The sequence below is a fragment of the Cimex lectularius genome, unplaced genomic scaffold (assembly GCF_000648675.2).
Source record: "Cimex lectularius strain Harlan isolate CLEC.00 unplaced genomic scaffold, Clec_2.1 scaffold138, whole genome shotgun sequence".
Classification (NCBI taxonomy): domain Eukaryota; kingdom Metazoa; phylum Arthropoda; class Insecta; order Hemiptera; family Cimicidae; genus Cimex; species Cimex lectularius.
This window is the reverse complement of record NW_019394229.1, coordinates 527,501-549,904: the sequence shown is the minus strand read 5'-3', so window position 1 is coordinate 549,904 and position 22,404 is coordinate 527,501. Positions and strand designations below refer to the sequence as shown.

The window sequence follows — 22,404 nt, the reverse complement described above, 5'->3', positions numbered from 1 at the left end:
AAAAAGCACATGTTCTATGGTACGGTAACTACTTCATCATGGCTGAGAAAAACTGGTTCTTTCACTCGAAGAAAGAGGGAAGACAATCAGTGAATTGATGTAGATGAGGAAATTTTGCATTCTGTTAATCGTGATCCCGAACCCAGTACACGTGCGTTATGTATAGACCATGGTGTTTCACAATGGAGAGGTTGGGATACCTTCGGTCGGGAAGGATTGTACCCTTACCATTTTACGAGGTGATTGATGAAGATGAGAAAAAATCAACTCCCATTGGTCATTTCGTTCTAAACTTTACACCCTCTTTCAGCCTCTGATGAAGTCTTGGAAGGTGCGATCTGCTGGAACGTCTCAATGTAGAAAACGAACTTGGTATTCTCCCGTTGCAGCAGTAGCATTACCGTTACAGTAACCGTAAATGAAATGCATATCTGCAAGATGTGCGTTAGAAAACAAGGACTTAATTTAAATCACCAACCTGAGAAAGTTGTCAGCTGATAAGATAAAGCAAACTAACTTTTAACTTTTCCCAACAAATGCAAAATTTTGGAGCATTCCAGAAGCGCAATCCAAAAAGGTGGGTATACCGCTGGAAGCTAACTGAATGGAGAACTTTTGAGGGAATTTGCAAAGCTCCAGGAGTTTGTAGTTATTATCAGTTACCAATTCAACATTTTAAAAAAATTCCAAATTTCAACATTTTTTTTTTTTTGAGTTTTTCGTGCAGAATTTTTTCAACAATTCTGCAATGTAAATAGAATTCCTTACAGCAAATTTAACGTTGGCATGGTGGCAAAAACCAGATTTTTTTACAGTCAGGGTTTATTATTTTATTTTATTACAAGATTTTATTACAAGGGTTTATTTTATGGGGCGAAAATTTATTTATGCTACTATTTGATTATTTTTCAGAATTTATTATGAAATGTAACCAATTAAGATTCTGCTTAGGATATTTACAATATTTGTATCTATATTTTGAATTCAAGATTTTTGTAAATAATTATACCAAGCTGATGGAACATATTGTTTTTCTGGTGTTTTCTACTATTTTCGGGGTCATTTTATCTGTCTACTATATTTCCGTTTTTAAACACAAAACTTTATTTTTGTTTTTAAGACAATTCAATTTTTGTATTGTTTAATTTACCATAAAGTGACTTTTTTTTACCGAAGGAATAGATTTTTGCATGAACATGGCACACAAGGATGACGAAACATAGAACGAAACAAGACACAAGAGAAAAGAAGGACAATAAAAGAGAAAGAGATTACCATAATGACCACAACTGAAAACAAAACGATGTTGTTGTTGTTATTAAATAAAATAAATTACAAGCTGTTATCGAAACTTTATGAGGTGTTTCAAAAATCCTGGGAAATGAAATATCCAATTCATCGGATTTAAACTTTTTAAATAACCGGCTTTATTACAACAAAGCCCCGCTGTTTATAAACTGCTTATTACATCAATAATATTCATATGTTTATGATACTCGTACTACTACTAGAGGACTAATAGAATTAGTATTCTATTTGTTAATAAGTGTGTCCACATTTTTTAAGCTATATTTCATTGTATTTACGTTCAACTTAGTTTTAAATGTTTTTGAATTCTTATCATTTGTTTCAACCCAAAACCCTGAAGGCATTTCGCATGCGCCTTTATATAAGGGAAAGTTTTCAAATGTTTGGTTTATCTTTTTTTTATGCTGTCGTTATCTGAGTTAGAAAACCTTTCGTGACCTGAAAGCTATTAGGATAATAATAGGATATCCTGCATTTACCACCACTTGAAAACAAAAATGCAAAAACAATACTATAGGCTTATATAAATTGAAATAAGATTGTCGAGTCTTTTTGACTTAAGCTGGGTCCATATTTATAAAAATTTACGCCGACTACCGACACACAGCCACACAGCGTAAATTTTTGTGCATGTGCGGGAATTTCTGTGAGTTTTTGGATGTGACTACGCACGCAGAATTTATCCGACGCCCACGCTCCGGGACTCGTCGGTTTTTTGACGAACATCAAAGGACTTGTGCCGCATAAAAGCTCTCGATGTGGACGCTTCTCCCGCATGAATGATTGTCCACCGGTCTGATTCAGTACCCCACTGAGAATTGAGAAGTTAATTAACAAGCTCGATTTGTATCCTTCGAAATGAGTGATTTAAAAACTAGCTTTCTTCTATGTGATGTTATAAATAGGATATAAATTTAGGAAACGACAACAATTTTTGGGTCTTGAAAATTCTCTATCGGGAGAATTGTAGAGTCCTTGTCTAATTCCATCTCGAAACACTGACACAAACACGAACCAACCTGTTGAGGAGTGAAGATAGCAAAACGTATTAAGATTACCCTTTCAAAAACAACTCACAACTTTATAGGTGTACCCAGCTTATTATCTGATTTATCTTAATTTTATAAACAAAATTTTAATGTCCAATTCTTTGGAATTTTAATTAGGCTTTTTTTACGAGGGTTCGCAACAGCAGAGGTCGTATAAACCCTCAGGATGCCGGTTTTTTGAAAAAAAAGCCCATTTGTAAGTATGTCGGGTTCGAAAGCAGGGCCGCTGGAATCGAACCCAGGACCTTTACCTTACAGTGATGAGCGCCGTGTCAACGCCTAAACCGTTGCGACCACCGACGCCTTGGAATCTTAATTCCAACTTGAGGTTGAACTCAGAGTAATTTTTTTTTTAATTTACTAAGAGTTATTCATATAGTTTTTTGTTTTATAATGAAAACAAAGTAGTGTTTAAGATGGTAAATAGTACTAGTAGTAAACTATCGTATTTAATGCATATTCAAAAGTATTGAAATTCTGGCACTTTCTTACTGTTTCACAGGGCTTCTTTGTTTAGGCCTCTCGCTGGTTGAGACAATCTATTCACGGCAAATGTCAAAAAATTTAAAATTGAATTTAAGAATAAATCAAATTTCAATGTAGGCGTACCAATTGACTTTGAAATAATATATTTTTTTTTAATCATGATCAAAAATAAAAACTCGAAAACCTTCCTTTATTTGTACTGACTCGATCGGTGCGGTCAAGAAGCTCCGTAGACCATGGAACAGTTAAAACGGATCGACGCAGCTAGGAAGAAAGTCGTGATTGCATGGGTTTCCGGCCACATACGGATTGCCTGGAATGAAGAAGCAGACAGGGCTGTCAAAGTTGCTGCCGGAAGACCCCGACGCTTCCCAACGCCCAGCAGATTTAAAACTATATTTTCAAATACAGTAAAGGTGAATGGCAAACCCGATGGCTCGTAAAAATAGAAATAACCCTGCCAACCGGAGGTAGGTTAAGAAAGACGTCGGTCTGTGATCCACAGAGAACAGGTCGAAAAAGGATAAGGCCATACTGACAATACAACCCATAAACTCGAATAACTCACGGACACTTTCTGGCTGGAAAGCGACCGCTTATGCAAGAATAAATTAACGTTCCAGTATATTTTCAATTGTAGTAGGGGTTTAAAGTCAATATTTTGATTTAATATCGTCGGAGCTGTGCATAATCTTGGGGCGGTGGGCAAAGATCTTCTGGTACCTCAGAGCTGTAGGGATTTTAAATGTATTTAGCGGTTGTATTGTATTTGTCTTGTGTGTCTGAGTTGTGCGTATGTTAATTTATTGGCATGTATAATTTATTAGCGTGAAAGGGAGGGATTGTGAAACCCCGCCCCGAGGAATATCGAGTACTATAGTGTGTGACGTCTGGAGAGTAAAAGTAGGGATAAGGATAAGAGAGGCAGCCACAAGGCGTACTGCACCTCGACCTAAATAGATATATTGTGCTCTTCTGTTAATTATAACTCACTGGCCAGCTTCAGGCTATTAACCAGCCTCCATAGCTTTGCCAGCGGTCCCTTGGTGTAGGATCTTGCTTGTGGTTTTCCTTGTCCTAGCTGCAAGAATATGCACCTACATAGACCTTCGCAGAAACATAAAATGTGTTCTGCAGTTTCTTCCTCTTCCTGGCAGTATCTGCACAGTGTTTCTTCTGTCTATACTGCTATCCGGTGCATGTGCTTCCTTAAGTGGCAGTGCCTCGTCAGGAGTCCAACCAGAATCCTGGTTGGGTGCGGCTGCCTTCCAGTAATCGTTTGTAAGTATTGCGGATGGTCCTTCTATTAATCTTTTCAAGTGCCTCATACCTGCGGTATTGTTCCACCAGGTTTTGGACTCACTGATCCATTTTAAGATGTATCCTCTTTTGGAGGGTTCTGAGCCCATAGAGTCCATGTTGGCTACTTTTTGACCAGCATATCTGCCTTTTCGTTGCAGTAAAAATGCAAGTGCAAGAGTAAAAGTAAGTTATTTGCAAGTGGTTTCGACTTGCCCAGTGGAATATCCAGTAAATCTGCGGAGTGAATGTGATCAAGACTTCTATGTATGAACCGGGTATAGTATTTATGATAATTTGTTGAAACGAAAGAAACTTATTAGCGTGAATATAAGGGGTTGTTTAACCTTTAACCCCGCCCCCTGGAATATCGAGTACTCAGGGGTGAGTATGTGACAAGACTTCTATGTTTGTCTTTAAATATATCCCCCAACCCTTATAACCCCTTCCTCTCACGCTAATAAATTACATTCATTTCAATAAATTAACATAAATATAACACACAACACTCATACAGAAGTCTTAGTCACATTCACTCCCAAGATTTACTCCATATTCCTCTGAGCAGGTCGAAATCGAAACGATATATATATATATATATATATATGTGTGTGTGTGTATGTATTGCATGTTCTATATTTATTCTGTAGTTGTCTTCCTACAGTGAGTGAGTTAGATCGAGACGCTCATAAGGATGCAGGTTTAAAAAAAATACGCCTGAAACTACAGGAAAAGATTTAAAAACATGCAGTGGGCCGGCGATGACATCAGCTGCTTGTCGGTCCCTAAACTTCCCACATTATTGTAATTTTGATCCATGAAGTATCTTTTAACCAATTCTTCTAGTGATACTATTAAATAATATAATTAATATTATTGAGACAAAAATCTACCAGTTATTTGTCTAAAGGGACCATTGGAATGGACAGCCGATAGTTTTATCGCGTGTTGTTTCTACACAACTGGTCAAAGTCAACGCAAAAAACGTATTTTCTAAAAATGGAACACGAAGCAAAATCCATTGAAAATCTCAGTGCGTGTGATTCAGAGGTTTTGTGTTTGCTTATCACGTATAGCAGGATTATTAGCATATATATTCGGGGGATTGAGCCAAACGCGTTACCTTGTTCCCCTTCCCGATTAAAACTAGGCTTCTGAACATCTTCACTGTCCGAATTTGCTTTTGTTTTGAAAAAGCCTGGTTTTGTGTGTACGTTTTCTCAAATTAGCGACATGTAAATTTGATTCGCGATTAACAGTCTCCTTCCTTCATCGAATTAATCTTTACTCAACAACAATCTGACCGTTGATTTCGAGCCAACAGTTTGAATTATTTTCTCGTAAAATGGGCAAATTATTGAACTAATATGAACTAGAAACGGAGTTTGGATTTTTGAATATTTGGTTTTTTTAGTATTTGATAAATTGCTTTCGTTTAATGCGGACGTCTACTACAAAGTACAAAGCATTCCGTGAAAAAAGGAGTCATGTAACTTTTTCAAGTCACTGTCTATACAAGATACAAGAATATGTATAAATTAACTTATAAAAGATATTTTTTATTACAATTAATTAAGGTTTTTTGGTTGAGATAAAAAAGTCATTGGCACGAGCGGGATTCGAACCCACGATCTTCAGCTAGATACGCCGCTGCTCTACCACTTGAGCTATCGTGACCTCGATCCATTCGGACACTAATTTCCCATCTCAACCCCACCTTTTGAATTTTCCCTCCTTTTTGCCATTATCGAGCATCTTTTTTATCTCAACCAAAAAACCTTAATTAATTTTAATATATTAATTGTTCAAGCGGACCACGAAATTAGTGAATTTGATATTTTTTATGTTCTGTTTCGAATACTGTCGTATACGTTCATCAAATCATATCAGAATACAAGGAGAAAAAGAGAAAAACTTGTTCGATTAAAATAACCAACCTTTGTTTAAAAGGAAAGTCTAAATATTTTGAAAAATTTGAATCCTAGAATAAAATGCGCTACATAAAGAAGTCCTTAAGTCCAAAAGAACATCGAGTTAAATTTGTAAAATGAAGTAAAACTTTACTTCATTCATTGTAATTTCAGTATTATTTATTGATTAATTTGCACACCAAGGACAAAGTTACAATTATTTACCTTTATGATGATATTTATAGCTCTATTTCAAAGATAAACTCAAGCGCAAATGCAAATTAAACGCGGATATAATAAATCCTCGGAAATCAGTCGACGGAAAATCGGTCCCTCTTCGATAAGAAATTGTGTAATGTGAAAGAATTCTATTTTGAAGCGTAGAACATTTCTTAAAATAAACTGTATTTTATTCGTATTTTAATTATTGGAAGTGTGCTTATAAAATTAACCTGTGGAGATTTATCGAGATCATTTATCAATTTGAAGCTTCTATCCACAAGCAATTCCTTCCACCTTCATAATAATTATTTATTAGCAATGTTAGATTTAATCTAGTACATAATTTTATGTTATTTTTGTGCAATACTGTGAGTTGCTACGCAGTGTTAGCATATTATAAATTTAACCAATTAATAATTATAATCAGTTACTTAAACCGATCTGGATCTATGATATATGTGATCTTGTGTCGAAAAAAATTCCATAGCTGTGTTACAATTATTCCAAAACAAAGTATTAAGGAATAGGTACGTACAAAATAAAAGTAATATCCATCAGGACCTGAGAATACCGGACATCTTTTTTGTACATTTATTTTTTCCGAGGGTGTTTCAACTACGAGGTTATATGAACGCTCAAGGTGGCTCCTCACATATCTTTAATAAAATAATAAGGTACAGCTGAGGATGATACACTTAACTAGTTTTTTGTGAAAAAAAAGTAATTCCAATCTTACTGAAGGGCTTATCGCCCAATTACTTGTAGGTTGGCGCGGACGAAGGGGTCAAACCATTTACTTTTATATATTATTATTTATTATAAATTAAAATATCATGGACTATGTTGGGATTCGAACCCAGAACCGTAGCGAGGCAATTCGGATGCTCTAATCACTCGGCCACCGCAGGCCCTAGTTTTGTGTTTATAATATTTATAGTCTACAATATAGATAATATACAATAATATATAAAAAGTTTTTTAGTTCAATTTTACTAAATGAATCGATAAATAATCTAAAATACTTATAAAATACATTAAATTTGTATTTAAATAAGCCACTTCAAATTGCTTTATATTGGTTGAAACTTAAAAAACTTCAAATCCGATTACTCTGTGCTCAAAGTTGTACTATTTTTAATAGATTATTTGGAGATCGAGAGGTGCGGTCTGGTGTGACGTAGGTTTTAGAAAAACATTTACTTTATCATGCCAACGTTTCGGTCCTTATAGAGATCATCTTCAGGCCTGGGATTTATAAACATTGTTTAAATTTTACAAATACATATAGGATGTGGAAAAAATGAATTTATTCAATGCTAGAAAATTTAAAAAAAAATTTATACAATGCTAGAAAATGTTAGATTGAAAAAAAGAATGAATTTGAAGAATGAATGCTAGAAAATTTTAGATTAACAAAGTGTAACATTGTACAAACAGTAGCATTGTATAAATTCATTTTTTTATGTAAAATTTTCTAGCATTGTGAAAAACAAGATTTTATACAATGCTAGAAAATTTAGATTTAAAAAAAAAGAATGAATTTGAAGAATGAATGCTAGAAAATTTTTTGATTAAAAAAAAGTGTAACATTGTACAAAGAGTAGCATTGTATAAATTCTTTTTTTTTTAATTTAAACGTTTCTAGCATGTATAAATCCATTCTTTTTTTAAATCTAACATTTCTAGCATTGTATTTTTTTTTAAATTTTCTAGCAGTAAATGTCCATGAATGCACCTCACGATCTCCAAATAATCATTGGCTAACGGTCACTAAACACCACACTTTTTTTATAAAGATGAATGTACAATATATTACACAATACAATACCGTGAAGTTAAATTCAAATTAAGTTTAATCCAATTAATTATTCCTTTTATCTAAGGTTTTTGGTAGAGATGAAAAATTAGTGCACGAGCGGGGAAATGAATTGCAATAATTACTATGGTCAATTATGACCACTAAATAAATATGGATTATGTTTAATCGTAAAAATCGCTGGAAAAAAATTTGGAAAAAAAGTGCATTTTGGTCCCCTCAATTATTCATCTAAATTTTCCTTCTGAATGCCAGGTGAACGTCTTATTATTCAAATTAATAAGCCCTTTTTATTTATAAAAATTACCCCCTAAAGAAACGGAACCATATGAGAAAACTAGCAAATAAGTGGACAAGAAGACTGTAGAACCAGTAAAAAGTTAAGACTGAATAAAAAATTTATACCTCCATATTAAAAATGACAATCTTTATGATATTTGACGAAGGTTGTTCTTGTCATACTGAAGAGGGTAGGACGAATATACAAGTTTTGGCCCAATTTATCGTTTGTTTCAACTTTGTCAGACGACTGATTGCACCGATTTACGTCCCGTGATATAAAATCTTGTTCCCTTTTAAAAAGTTTGTAAGTTTAAAGGAATAACAGCGATAATATCTGTCGGCCGAGTAGGGAACGCAAACAGAAAAGTTAAGTTCAACAAACGCTGGTTTGTCAGACTTTCAACCCGGCGAATTTTAAATGGGTTTCAAACTCGCCGAGAAAAGTTTTCACCCTTCATTAAATTTCGGAGTTCTACTCGAAACTGTATCAAAATAGAATCGGCGATACGATCGGAGTTTTTAAATAGCACAGTGTTGAAACCCTGCTCCTTATATCGTAACAGTCTCGAAAGATTTATGCGAACATTTTTAAACAAGTGTGTCAAAGATACAGTTTTAGAAAGCGTAAAGCCAAATTACAAAAACAAATCTAAAATACACTTCGAACGAGAAACAATCAAAAAGCAAGACAATGTTATTATCTGAATCGTAAAGGCAAAACGGAAAGCAACTTATCTTGCCTCCCACAGAAAAATATCTCGTACTGGCAATAAACAAACAATAAAACAACCTTTCTCAAGTTCCTCACTTGTGTGGAAAAAGAATTTTTTTAAAGTAGAATTGGGTCAAACTTCAACACAATTCTTAATCTTTATAGAACCGTACTTTTAGGAAAAAACAAACATAACCATGCTGAAATTCTTTAAAGCAAAAATATCACAGTAACACCAAAATGCAGTATAGTATATGTAATTGAATTACATAATAATTATAACTGCAGTCGACCGCAACTGGAATTATATGTTTTTTATTTTTGACCGGATGATCGGATACAGACATGATGATAAGCAACTCATTGTGTTGGACATTTTTATTTCTCTTTATATCAACTGGAGTTCAAAACTCGGAATACCACAGATTTTGGTTTAAATTTAACTTATGTAAAACTGTTTGTATCTATGGATATGTATGTATTAGTTGTGAGCTGATAACCCGTAATCTCACAGCTTTTATTTTAAAAAATTTCTATGGTTACATACAGTTTAGTCATATTCGATGACGAAATGGTTATAAAACGTTCTGAAACCTAAACAAGAGAGTTTTTCGTTGAACAAACGGCTATTTGGGAAAAGAAAACTAGCAATAGGAAAAAACTGGAATTCCATTAAATACCGAATAAGGAATAACGTATTTTCAAATATAATTCAAATCGGCATTTTTAAGAGACTAACTGGAAATATTATTTTGTACACAGGGGCGTCAACTCGTCGTGTTAATAAAAGGTTTCCGTAGCAGTACATCTAAAGAAAAGCTGATTGCCGTAAACTTCACGGTGTTATCTCAATTCGTTCAAAAGTTACAATTTTTTAGTGTTTATTTAAGAAAAACACGTTACTGTGTATAAAACCTGAATTTTCTCCGCTCTAACGTAACTTTACCAACTTTCGATCCTGTTTTTAGATTTAGCACCGAATTTCCTTTTATTCAATCCACTTTTATTCTAAATAACTGCACAGAGATCAAAATGCCCTTACATTATATTTTTAAAAATGTCAAGCCAGCTAAAAATTTAACATTTTATGATTTTTCCAAGGATTTATTCCAAACTTGGGTTATCTTGATTTTTTGATGGCCAAATTCAGTTGAAAGTTGGGAAAACCCTGGTCCGGGGTAAAATAGCAGGTTAACTTGTTTAACGTATTTTTCAATTAATTAATATTTATGAAAGTTATTGGTCGAGATAAAAAAGTCAGCGACACGAGCGAGATTCGAACCCACGACCTTCGTGACTTCGATCCACTCGGACACCAACTTCCCATCTCAACCTATCTTTCCGAGTGTCCGAGTGGATCGAAGTCACGGATAGCTCAAGTGGTAGAGCAGCGGCGTATTTAGCCGAAGATCGTGGGTTCGAATCCCGCTCGTGACGCTTGAGTTCGAAAGTTTGAGTCACATTCTTTTTTGCCAAACGAAAGAAGTTTGTCATTTTAAAATGTGTTAATTTTTATTCTGAAAAACGATTTGTTTCTTTAGTAAAAAAAATATTTCAGAATGTATTTGCTAATTATTAATGTACGTCCCCGGTCAACTCTGCATGTAATTCCTATGTCCAGGTTTTACAAACTTTCAACTAAATTGCCCATCAAAAAATCAAAACGACCTAGGTTTCGATAAGACAGTTGGAAAACTCATAAAATGTAAAGGTTATTTGACATTTTTAAAAATGTAAGATAAGGGCGCTTCGATTTAAATACGTTGAACCAAAGTTACCATTTCGTAAAAATTTCTTGATCTTTGTGCAATTGCTTTGTAAGTAGACTGGCAATTTTTAGAACAAAAGTGGATCAATCAAAAAGGAAATTCCGTGGTAAAGCTTAAAATGGGGTCAAAAGTTGAGACAAGTTACGTTACAATGGAGAAAATTCAGTTTTTATGTAAAGCAACGTGTTTTTCTTAAATAAACACTAAAAAATCGTAACTTTTGTACGAAATTATATATAATCATGTTAGATTTTTTTTTGTATGTGATATATTTATATATAGGAAAATTACTCCGTAAATACATAAATAAAAAATGCTGATTTGAAATATGTATGAAAATAGGTTTTTCCTTATTCGGCATTTAATGGAATTCCAGGTTTTTTTCCTATTGTTGGTTTTCTCTTCCCAAATAGCCGTTTGTTAAACTAAAAAACTCGTTAAAGGTGAAGAAAAGAAGCATGGACACGTATTTTCTCTAAAAGTCATATTCAAGAAATTTATGAACCGGACAGTGATGTATTGGTGTATTACTGCTTCAGCCAAGTAGCATTCGTCCGAAGTAATTAATTCAGACTTCTGAGGCTCGGAACAAACCGGGCAGGTAAATATGTAATTTTTCAAACGGAATGTGTATTTACCAAAATACCAAATAAAAAATTGTGATACCAAATCACCCGAGGGTTTCTTTCCAGCTCTTATGAAACTTAAGTCCCGGCGGTTCAAATATTCTCAAACCGGGTTGATTAATGGGGCTGAAGAAGGATTTCTATTGAAACTGTAATGCATCCTCTCAAGATCAACTTTCATATAAGAAAATATGGATCTTACATCATGAAGAAATATTTTATACCACATTAAAAAATTTTAACACCTTTTTCTATTAAAAAAAATCATTCAACCAAGAATTTTATCAATGACTTTTGTGACCTTTGTGTACTTAAATATTCAAAAATAAAGAAGAGAGGCTTTCAATATTTAAACATATTTTTTTCTTCGTTATACTTAGGAACGATATATTTCACCTTACAATATTTAATTTACACTAAGCTTTAATTTTAAATTAAAATTTATTTCTCTAATTTTAAATTGCACAATTGATTTCTATTTAAAAAATATAATATTTAGTCCCTACCCATTAAAACATATTCTACATTATCATTTTAGCGATAGCCTTCAGTACAACCTTTCGTATCAAATGGGTACTCTGTACTAAAATTGAATATTTTGAATTTATAGTAAAGTGCATTTCTTTGTCAGAACAATGTATACTTGAATCGATTAAGTTCAACATTAATTTATTTTTATTTAAATAATTTAAAAAAATCGTGGATAACTAAAGTGAATTTTGTGGAAATATCTGATGTTTTAAGGCTGAACATTGTTAATCAAATGTTATCTAATAGCTTTTATACACTGATAAAATTGAAATGAAATGAAAATGTACTTTATTCAACGATATAATTAGTTACAAAAAGGTTAAGTTATAATAATAAATAAAAGCACATTACAGCTATGGTTGACAACCGTTTGCCGGAAAAACGAGAAAAAAGGTTTTTTTTTAAATTATTTATATATTTATTTTTAATAAACAAGCACATGAAACTTCTTATTAGTAAACTTATTTATACTATTCTAATGATTTGAGCAGGCCATCTCATTAGAAATCTCTAGGGGGGGGGACCTACTGAATAAATTATTAGGTGACATAAAAAAAGCTTCTGAATGTATTATTAGGTGACATAAAAAAAGCTTTAATAATTAAAATATGAAGTCAATTCTTTCCTGTAACTCCAGGCTTATTTAACAAAGGTTACTGATTATTTGGAGATCGTGACGTGCGGTCTGATGTGACGTAGATTTTAGAAAAACATTTTCTTTATCATGCCAACGTTTCGATCATTATTGAGATCATCTTCAGGGCCTGGGATTTATAAACATTGTATCATTTAAACATCACAGAAAAAATACAATAAATAAAATTATTTGGAGGTCGTGAGATGCGGTCTGGTGTGACGTAGGTTTTAGAAAAACATTTTCTTAATCGTGCTAACGTTTCGATCATTATTGAGATCATCTTCAGGGCCTGGGATTTATAAACATTGTATCATTTAAACACCACAGAAAAAATACAATAAATAAAATTATTTGGAGGTCGTGAGATGCGGTCTGGTGTGACGTAGGTTTTAGAAAAACATTTTCTTTATCGTGCCAACGTTTCGATCTTTATTGAGATCATCTTCAGGGCTCAAAGTGTGTGTTTTCCGAGTAGATGTGTCATTCTTGTGTGTCGTGTTACCCGACGACAACACGACACTCAAGAATGACACATCTACACGAAAAACAAACACTTTGAGCCCTGAAGATTATCTCAATAAAGGTCGAAACGTTGGCATGATAAATAAAACGTTTTTCTAAAACCTACGTCGCATCAGATCGCACCTCACGATCACCAAATAATCATTCGCTAACGGTCACTAAACACCTCACAAAGGTTTACTAAGTTAAAACAGAATTATTTAATGAGACGATTGTCTTGTTATTGAGAACAGACCTAAGTGTCTCAATCTGAATTCTGCCACAATCGGACTTTCCGCTAAGAAATGGAAGGGGTCTTCTCTGGCCTTTCCATTGCATTTGTGTTGGAAGATCATTTTAAGTTAATGATAAAAATTGTAATGTTTGTAAGCACTCTGGAAAAGTTTCTGTAAATTTTATCAGCGAGGTTGTTTTTTCCAATTTTCCCCTCTTTGAACTGGTGACGCTTATATTTATACTTCTCTTTACTATTATAAAAAAAATTTAGGTGGTATAGGTAATGGTTTTAACCTAAAACTTCCTTTTAATTCTATGCCTAATACACTCTTTGTTAAATTTTTTATTTTATGTCGCAAATAAAGGCTCTTATTATCAAGCAGTTATCTCTTCTCGGATTATAGTTGAGAGGAAGCAATTCACATTTAATTTTAAAAAACCAGCATGCAAACGGGTCAGAATTGGATACTGGTAAAATTGTTTTTATTTGTTTTTGATTATCAAATTTGAGAAAGATATCTAAATTGTTCAGAGCATAAAGGAGCCTTTAGTTGTTCTCTCTTTTATGGGAGTTTGTATAACTTAAAAACTTTTTAGATGAGGAAATATACATTTTTAAATTCAAACTTTAAGACCTTCAGAATTATAACGCATTCACACTATGAAAAATTGTTACACTTTAGAAGATTTCACTTTGAGGAAATATGTTTTGTTTTTAACTGATCAGTTTATCACCTAAGCATTAGAGCAATAGTAAATTGTAAATATTATATTTAGTCAAATAATAATCAATTCCATTCGTGCATAGGGAAATCTATTTTAATCGTGTTCCACCTGAAGAAATAATATTGAGTACTTCTAGTATTTTTTTAACCTTCGGTTTTCCACACCGTTCACTTTCGGCCCTTTCTTTTCTTTTCTAATTTGAATCAATGGCCTGAATTTTTCTCGCCCACCGTTCATTTTCCTTTTCATGACAAGCCATAAAAAATACATATCAGTGGAAGATCTTCCGGGTCGTTGGGTAGAACGATCACCGGACATAATCGCGCCGAAATCATCACAGATTACAAAGGATCGAGGTTCGAGTTCCATGGGAAAAAGTTCCACCGGTGGAGAAATAAAACCCCTCGACCAAAAGCGGTCGATATAATTATGAAGTTGGTGCTTATCGAATTTTACCCAACCATGAAATTTGTTCGGAACAGTATCAACATGAAACTAAAACCATTATATTCATAATTGCATCAGGAAAACAATGTTTCGTTCAAACATTACTAGTATATGTGGAACAACTGTAATTTAATTAATTCTAAAAACGACACGTAAAAGTAAACACTATTTTAAATGTTTCTTTTTAATTTTGGTTAATGTTGGAGGGACAGATTATGGCTGTTGGTAGCCAAAATTTGCATTTCTCATAGGGAAAATTTTTTCTTTATATGGATAATTTATTTTATTCTTCTAGAAGTGTTTAAAAAATCGTTTTTTGTATTTATTGGTATGTTTAAAGATAGACAAATAAAATTTTATTGTGCTCATTAACATGATCATTAGGAATAATTAGGTTGCTAAATTCTAAAGTAACAAGGTACTATAGGGGGGGGGGGAGCGCCGGTGGACGCAACGGTTTAGGCGTTGACACGGCGCTCATCACTGTAAGGTAAAGGTCCCGGGTTCGAATCCAGCGGCCCTGCATTCGAACCAGACGTACTTAAAAATGGTTTTTTTTTTTCAAAAACACCGGCACCCCGAGGGTTGCTATGACCTCTGCTGTTGCAAACCCTCGTAAAAAAAAAGTACTATAGAAGCAAGTGGTATACGGTACTAATATAAAAATAAAAAATAAATGTGTTGTCTTTTGGTTATTTGTAACCTCAGTTTATGTGGTCATTTTCTTAACATAGCATACAACAAATTATTTTATTCAGCCTGTATAAATGCCCTTAATTTCATAGCAGCAGAAAAGAAATAGAACAGATCATCAACTTGAGTTTTTTCTTTAGCAGATAATAAAATCCCTATTTTAACGTCCTGCTTGCCAAGTTCTACACACTTATTTAAATACGTTTGTCGTTGCGGTGAAAATATTGGACAATGTAAAAAAATAGTTCCATACTCTCTGGTTGGCCATGACTGCAAATAGAACGTGTTAATTATGACTATATTATAAGATTGCCATTAAATTAAAAATGGCGTTGTTGTTTGTCAGCTAACGCTTATTTGTGCAATTCTGCTTTACTTTGAATTTACCCTATTATTATAGTTAAAGTCGGATTACATGTTGTATTAAGAATTCATCCTACCCGATGAAACATCAAATTTTCAATTAAATCTTCTTTCACTTTCTTTAAACAAAATTGGGTAGCAGACAAGAATGCAGAACATCGCGAGACCGCCAATGAGTCAAGAATATACATTAAACAACAATAGGGACAATGACACCCCCTTGTAAAACGCCTTTTGTAATTGAAACGTCATGACTAACAATTTTTCCATTAAGCTTCAACTTAAAATTCGCCCCTTTGTATATATTTTTAATTAATCGTATAAATTTGTGAGTAACCGACCAGTAATTGTTAACAATATTCAAATTTATTGACACAAAAATTTATGGAAATCTCTGTAATGTTTTAAACTTTAAATATTGGTTAATCAGAAATCGTAAGAGGCGGTCTGGTGTGATGTAGGTTTCAGAAAAACTTTTTCTTTATCGTGCTAATGTTTCGATCTTTATTGAGATCATCGTCAGGGCCTGGGATTTACAAACATTGTTTATATTTAACAAATACATGTAGAATGTGGAAAGAAGTGAATTTATACAATGCACAAATATATTTTTTATATTCAATCAAAGTGTGGTGATTAGTGACCGTTAATCGATATTTATTTAGAAATCGTGAGATGCGGTCTGGTGTGATGTCTTTGACGACAAACACTTTGAGTGAGTAGAAATACTTTGATTGAGTATATAAAATATATTTTGCATTGTAAAAATTCACTTTTCCACATCCAACATGTAATTGTAATATGTAAACAATATTTGTAAATCCCAGGCCCTGAAGATGATCTCAATAAAGATCGAAACGTTTGCACGATAAAGAAAATGTTTTTCTGAAACCTACATTACACCAGACCTCATGTCACGATTTCTGAATAATTATCGACTAACGGTCACTAATCACCACAGATTTAAATACTGGGCTTACATGTTTTGAAGGAGCCAAAGTACGACCAGATTCTGATGTGCAAATAAAATAAAATAAATTTTTTTTTTTAATTTGTAAATTCTGCTAAGCACATTTTAATCATTTTGTCACTAATAACAAAACCTATGTCAATCTCGTTTATGAATTACCTATTAAATGCGTACAAAATAAATCAAGTGACCAACAAATAGAAATATTTTTGTTTTCTCAAATCTGTCCAAGATTTAGATACAATAAGAAAAGCCTAACTGTTAAAATTTATCAACAATTTTCAAGGGTGTTGACAACAATTTTTTATAACAATTCTGTCGTTTTTATGACACTTAAGAAAATACTTAAACAACAGTAGCCTCTTAATTTTCAGGTCAAATCTGAATATTTCCGCTATTCGAAGAAGCAGATCTTAATAATTTAAACATATTGATAAACACGTTTGTAAATCAAGTTTGTTGATTGCCGATAAAATTCGTTTAAAAATTGTGCATGCAGGAATATTGGAAAATGGTATTTATTGTACCTTGTACCTAAAAACCTTAATTAATTGTCATGTATTAATTGGTCAAACGGACCACGAAAGTAGTGAATTATTGGTATTTATTGTATTTTTTATTTTTCATGTCTGACCAGTTTTCTACGCATTAAAATTATACGCATTCAATAAAAAATGCCTAACAGTAGATAATTACACATTAATTACATATCTCAAGGTTGTTGACACTAAAATGTATAAAATATCTAGTAGTTAATAATATACTTATACGAACATGTAAACTATGATTTGCAATTCTGATTGTTTTTGTCATTCAAATTTTAATCACTTAAATTATTTAAATTTTTCCTACATATGTACAGTTTTGTTATATAATTATTACGGGCTTGTCATAACCGTCGATTATCGTTGCCATTTTTATTTGAAATTCAATCATCCATTATGTTCAAATACATCGTCGGTAAATCCTGTACTGAAAAGCCGGCCGGTATCGACCACGTGGGATATTAAGTATTAATGTAAGTTTTCGTTTCGTATTAAAATAAACAATTATTATGGCAATAATTCCGAAACGTAAAAGTAACTTGTGTATATACGAACCTTCTAAAAAAATGGCCGAAAATATTAAAATATCAAAATTTAAACAATTTTATCGGTATTTTTGTTGATTTTCAACTATATCTGTTAACAATGAATGTATGTGATTTTTTCATTATTTTTTATATAATTTAAGTATTGCTGAATTTAAAACATCGAAAATTCACGGCTTTTTAAAGAAAGCGTAACGCAATCCGATCTGACGTACTTACATATTAATAAATAATATAAATATAAAGCAATTATATTTTATAAATAATTTCAATTAATTATAACTTTATCTAAAGTTTTGGTTGAGATGAAAAAGTCAGTGTGAACCCACCTGGATTTAGCCGAAGGTCGTGGGTTCGAATCCCGCTCGTGACACTGACTTTTTCATCGGAACCCAGACTTTAGATAAAATTATAATTAATTGAAATAATTAAATAAGTTAATTATGACCGTTAAACATATAAGAATTTAAAAAATTATCAATTCCTCTGATACAATAATCTAAAATGTTTTCTCTTCAATTCAAAAGGACAGTTAAACAGCAAACCTTGGGAGTACACGTGTCACGTAAGACTTCTTCGTTACAAGGATTGCTGGTACCTTTGATTATAGGCAATAATAATTAATTACTTTTCGTTATGGACCTGGACCGTCGTTTGTTATGATGGATTAGCTGAAAAAACTCATTATGTAACATATGGAAGAAGGGACCAACCTGCATGAATTGAAGATTCTTGATGTCTGTGAGTCTTTTGGGTAGGTCGGGCTTCTTCTCGAGCTCTTCTCCGGCGGCCGGCACCGTCGTCGGTTCTTTCATCACTTTAGTTGTCGGTGTCTCCATCCTAGCGGTCAAAACACACGGCTATTAGTAAACGGAAGTTGAACGAATTTAAAAAAAAAATTTCTGCCGGTCAGGGGTTTCGGGGGAGGGTGTTGGTTTTTCTCTCACAAAAGCTCAAAAAACACAGGGAGGGGGTGGAACGGATAAAAGTGGGACACTGGCAGAACCCGCGCACAGAGCCGTCACAAAAGGAAAGAAAGACGGTCGTAGGTTGAGGACTGGGCGTGCTGTCAGATTCAGAAGTGGGGCGATCAGCTGATTGTGCCGGCCACTACAAGGCGCATGTTCCCCCCCGTAACATACATAGCGAGACTTCACACGCCGCGTACATTTGCAACTGATTCCCCGACACGTTACTGAAGCATTTTTCCTTATCGTCGCCCAACACGAGTTCAATGCACATCGGCTTTTTAAAAGTCCAGCAGATAAAAATACCACCTTGAAACACTCCCAAGGTATTTCTGGACTACTCGACAATCCCATTTACAAAACTTACAAGGGGACGACCAGGTTGCTGTGTCGTAGATTTGGACGAAACTTTTTTTGGTGATTCTACACTCCAAAATATCGGACACGTATGCGCCAGTTATTGCGAATAGATTAAAAAATATGTTTTGTTATAACAGTTTCATTGTTGGTTAACATAAAAACGTGTGTTCTTCAACGGAGAATATTATAATTTTGTACGATTTAACAAGATAAATCGACAAAATAATGAATTTTTTGCATATTTTAACAAACATTCTATAAGCAAAGTAGGTTAGAAAATGGTCGAAACTTGGATTTGACCTCGTTGATAAAATCCTTAAATACCAACTTTCGCCGAAATCAGTGTAAATTAATTTTTTGACTGATGATTTCGACGACCTGCGAGACTGACATTCCTAGAGCAAGCTGTAGCAACATTTTTATCAAAACCGATTTTTATGGTTGATAATTCATTTAAAAAAAATTGTCAAGTGCATTTTATTACTGTATCAAATATTAAAACCGTACTATTATTTCTATTTAAAAACCCGAGGTTAATTTTTGACAAATGATATTCCTATTTTGAGTACTTTTTTATAAAAATCTTTTATATATTTTTATGGTACGTACGTCGTTAAAAATCCTTTTAGCCTATTTTTAATTATAGCCGTTTCAATCAGATATTGCGATAACGAATTCTTAAAAAAAATGAAGAAAAATGTGGGAAAATATAAGGGGTCAAAAAATCGATACATTTAAATTCAAACAAAAATTTACATTTAGGGGTCTCTGGAGGTGCTAAAACGAAATTTCATATTAGTTTTAAGAAAAGAAATTATGACCTAGTTTTCTTGAAAAAAGAATTGGTTTTTTGAAATTTTTTGGATAGTTTTAAACTTAGATAGCTTTGACTATATTTTTATTATAATCGACATGTTGTAAAATGATATATTCACAGTTCATTTGAGCAAGTAGAACGCGAAATAAAAATATTAAAAACCGGAAAATTTCAACTTTCAAATTTTTTTGGGCAAAACCAGGGCCTTCACAAGAAATGGCGGATATTTGTCTCTTATTTTGGAGTGTAGAATCATCAATAAATGTTCGGTCCAAATATGGCGTTAATAGTCTAAAACACGTCATATATATCTTGAAATAGATATCCTTTTAAATCGATTATCACCAGAACATTCTATAAATTTCTAAAAAAACAGCTATTGAGTGCCAAATCTCCCATTCACTACCAAACGACACACAATTAAACAAGTTAATAAAAACTATTCAATATTAAATTGAACTTAAAGATTGAAAGTTTAATTTTTCGTATGTTATATCGTAGATTTTCTCGATATTCTGTCGAAAATATAGCTTTTTATAGGCACCTACCATAAAGCAGGTCATTCTGTTATCGGAGTAGTGTACCATTGTAATGTTTTTAAGTAATTAACTTATTATTAATAAATGTATTATTATATTTCTCTTTTCTCTTGTTTTGTATACACCTTACTTATCATAGTTTTCATTCGTAAAGATCTACATTAACCAACTTACTAATATTTACAGATTATATATTACAATCTTTATCTGAAGGATTACAAGTTGATTACATTTACAGTGATTTTTCAAAAGCTTTCGATAGTGTTGATCATACGATTCTACTACAGAAATTACAAAAATTAGGCATACATAGTACTTTATTACGTTGGTTTGCATCCTATTTAGAAGCTCGAATGGTTAAAGTAAAATTAAAATCGGTATTGTCTCATAATTTTCTAGCAAGCTCTGGAGTTCCTCAAGGGTCGCACTTAGGGCCGCTTCGTTTTAAAATCTAAATAAACGATATCTTCTATTCGTTATAAACCTACTTTTCGCAGATTATTTAAACATATTCTTAAAAATTAATCCTGTTTCTGGCTGCTTACAATTTCCATATGTCTTACTAAAACATAATTTGGCGTTCAACTAATAATATTCTTTTAAATTCTAACAAATCTTGGGGTCATTATTGACAGTCAGATAATCTTTCACACACACATTAATAAAATTATTGCTAAAACTAATAAACCTTTAGGAATTATCACAGACCATACTAAACATTCCCATGATCCAGTTATACGTAAAATTTTATAAGCTTCCACTGTAAGACCAAGAACAACAAATATGTTAAACTCGTTCAAAAATATAGATATATTTAATGTCAGTTTAAGAAAATCTAACCAAATTTCATCATTAGAACATTAGTGTTTCTTTTATTATTTATTTACAGCTTTAGTCTTAAATTTTCTTCTGTGTCGTAGACTAAATAACTTTTGAACTGATCAACGATAATGGTACCAGGCATGTTATTAAGAGGAGCAAGAGGCCAAGAGAAACTAGCAATACTAGCTATATCACTAATGACAAAGCTGACAGTGGTCGACATCATTAGCATCGTATGAAATCGGACCGACTTGGTCTAGCTGGGGCTATTTGATATGCTGAATACACACACATTACATCGGTTAATTGTGGTTTCTAAAAGCCTTGACCCGGCTTGGCTGTTACATGCTGGGCACAATTTAGATTTATGGCGAGGCGAGTTGAGAAAGTGTGTGTGTGTGTGTGTGTGTGTGTGTGTGTGTGTGTGTGTGTGTGTGTGTGTGTGTGTGTGNAAGCGATAGAGAGAGAGAGAGAGAGAGAGAGAGAGAGAGAGAGAGAGAGAGAGAGAGTGAGAGAGAAAGGAGAGAAATGTACGATCCTCCATAATTCATTGATTTACAACTAAACGAATCAAACTGCAATTCTATTTTCTCACAACTTTCCTATATTTATAATACTTGAACTTTACATTACACATCGCGTTTCGCATGATAGGCTTCAAAGCCTAGCATAAGGCATAAATTTATAACAAATAGCTCACCTGTTAATCAGTTTTTCATGTCAAAAATCAAACCAATTAAATATCGTTTAGGTTGCTAAAAGAAGTTTTAAGGACAAGATAATTATAACCTTAAGGTAGAACGATATCGGGAACATTATCTCCTTCCCCTATTTCTCTCTTTTTTCGATTTCGATCGCTTCTTTCATCCTCCCGCTCTCTTTCTTTCCATTTCACCCATCATGCTTTTTCATTATAATATTCTATTCTTACCTCTCTCTCTCTCTCTCTCTCTCTCTCTCTCTCTCTCTCTCTCTCTCTCTCTCTCTCTCTCTCTCTCAAAATTGAAACATTAAACTTAAGACAAAGCAATATATTCCGAATTCAAATTCATAGAACTAAAACATACTCCAGCTCTTTCTTAATTACCAGCATATACCTGTATGTATACTACTAATATTTCCTCTGACAGCAGTTTTCGTACTTTCAAAAGAAAATATCTAAAACATCTGAGGGAAAATAGTTAATATCATAAAATCATGGATTCATAAATTAATAATATTGTG

General features: G+C 33.0%; 1 protein-coding gene across 1 annotated transcript in view; it reads right to left on the bottom strand.

Annotated features, from left to right (window-relative positions):
• The window catches only part of LOC106665016 (putative nucleotidyltransferase FAM46C), a 434,493-nt gene that overhangs the window by 379,729 nt on the left and 32,360 nt on the right, over positions 1–22,404 (bottom strand). The window contains exon 2 of the mRNA XM_014391140.2: positions 18,388–18,514. Coding sequence (XP_014246626.1) covers positions 18,388–18,514 — 127 coding nt within the window. The remainder of the gene's footprint in view (positions 1–18,387; positions 18,515–22,404) is intronic.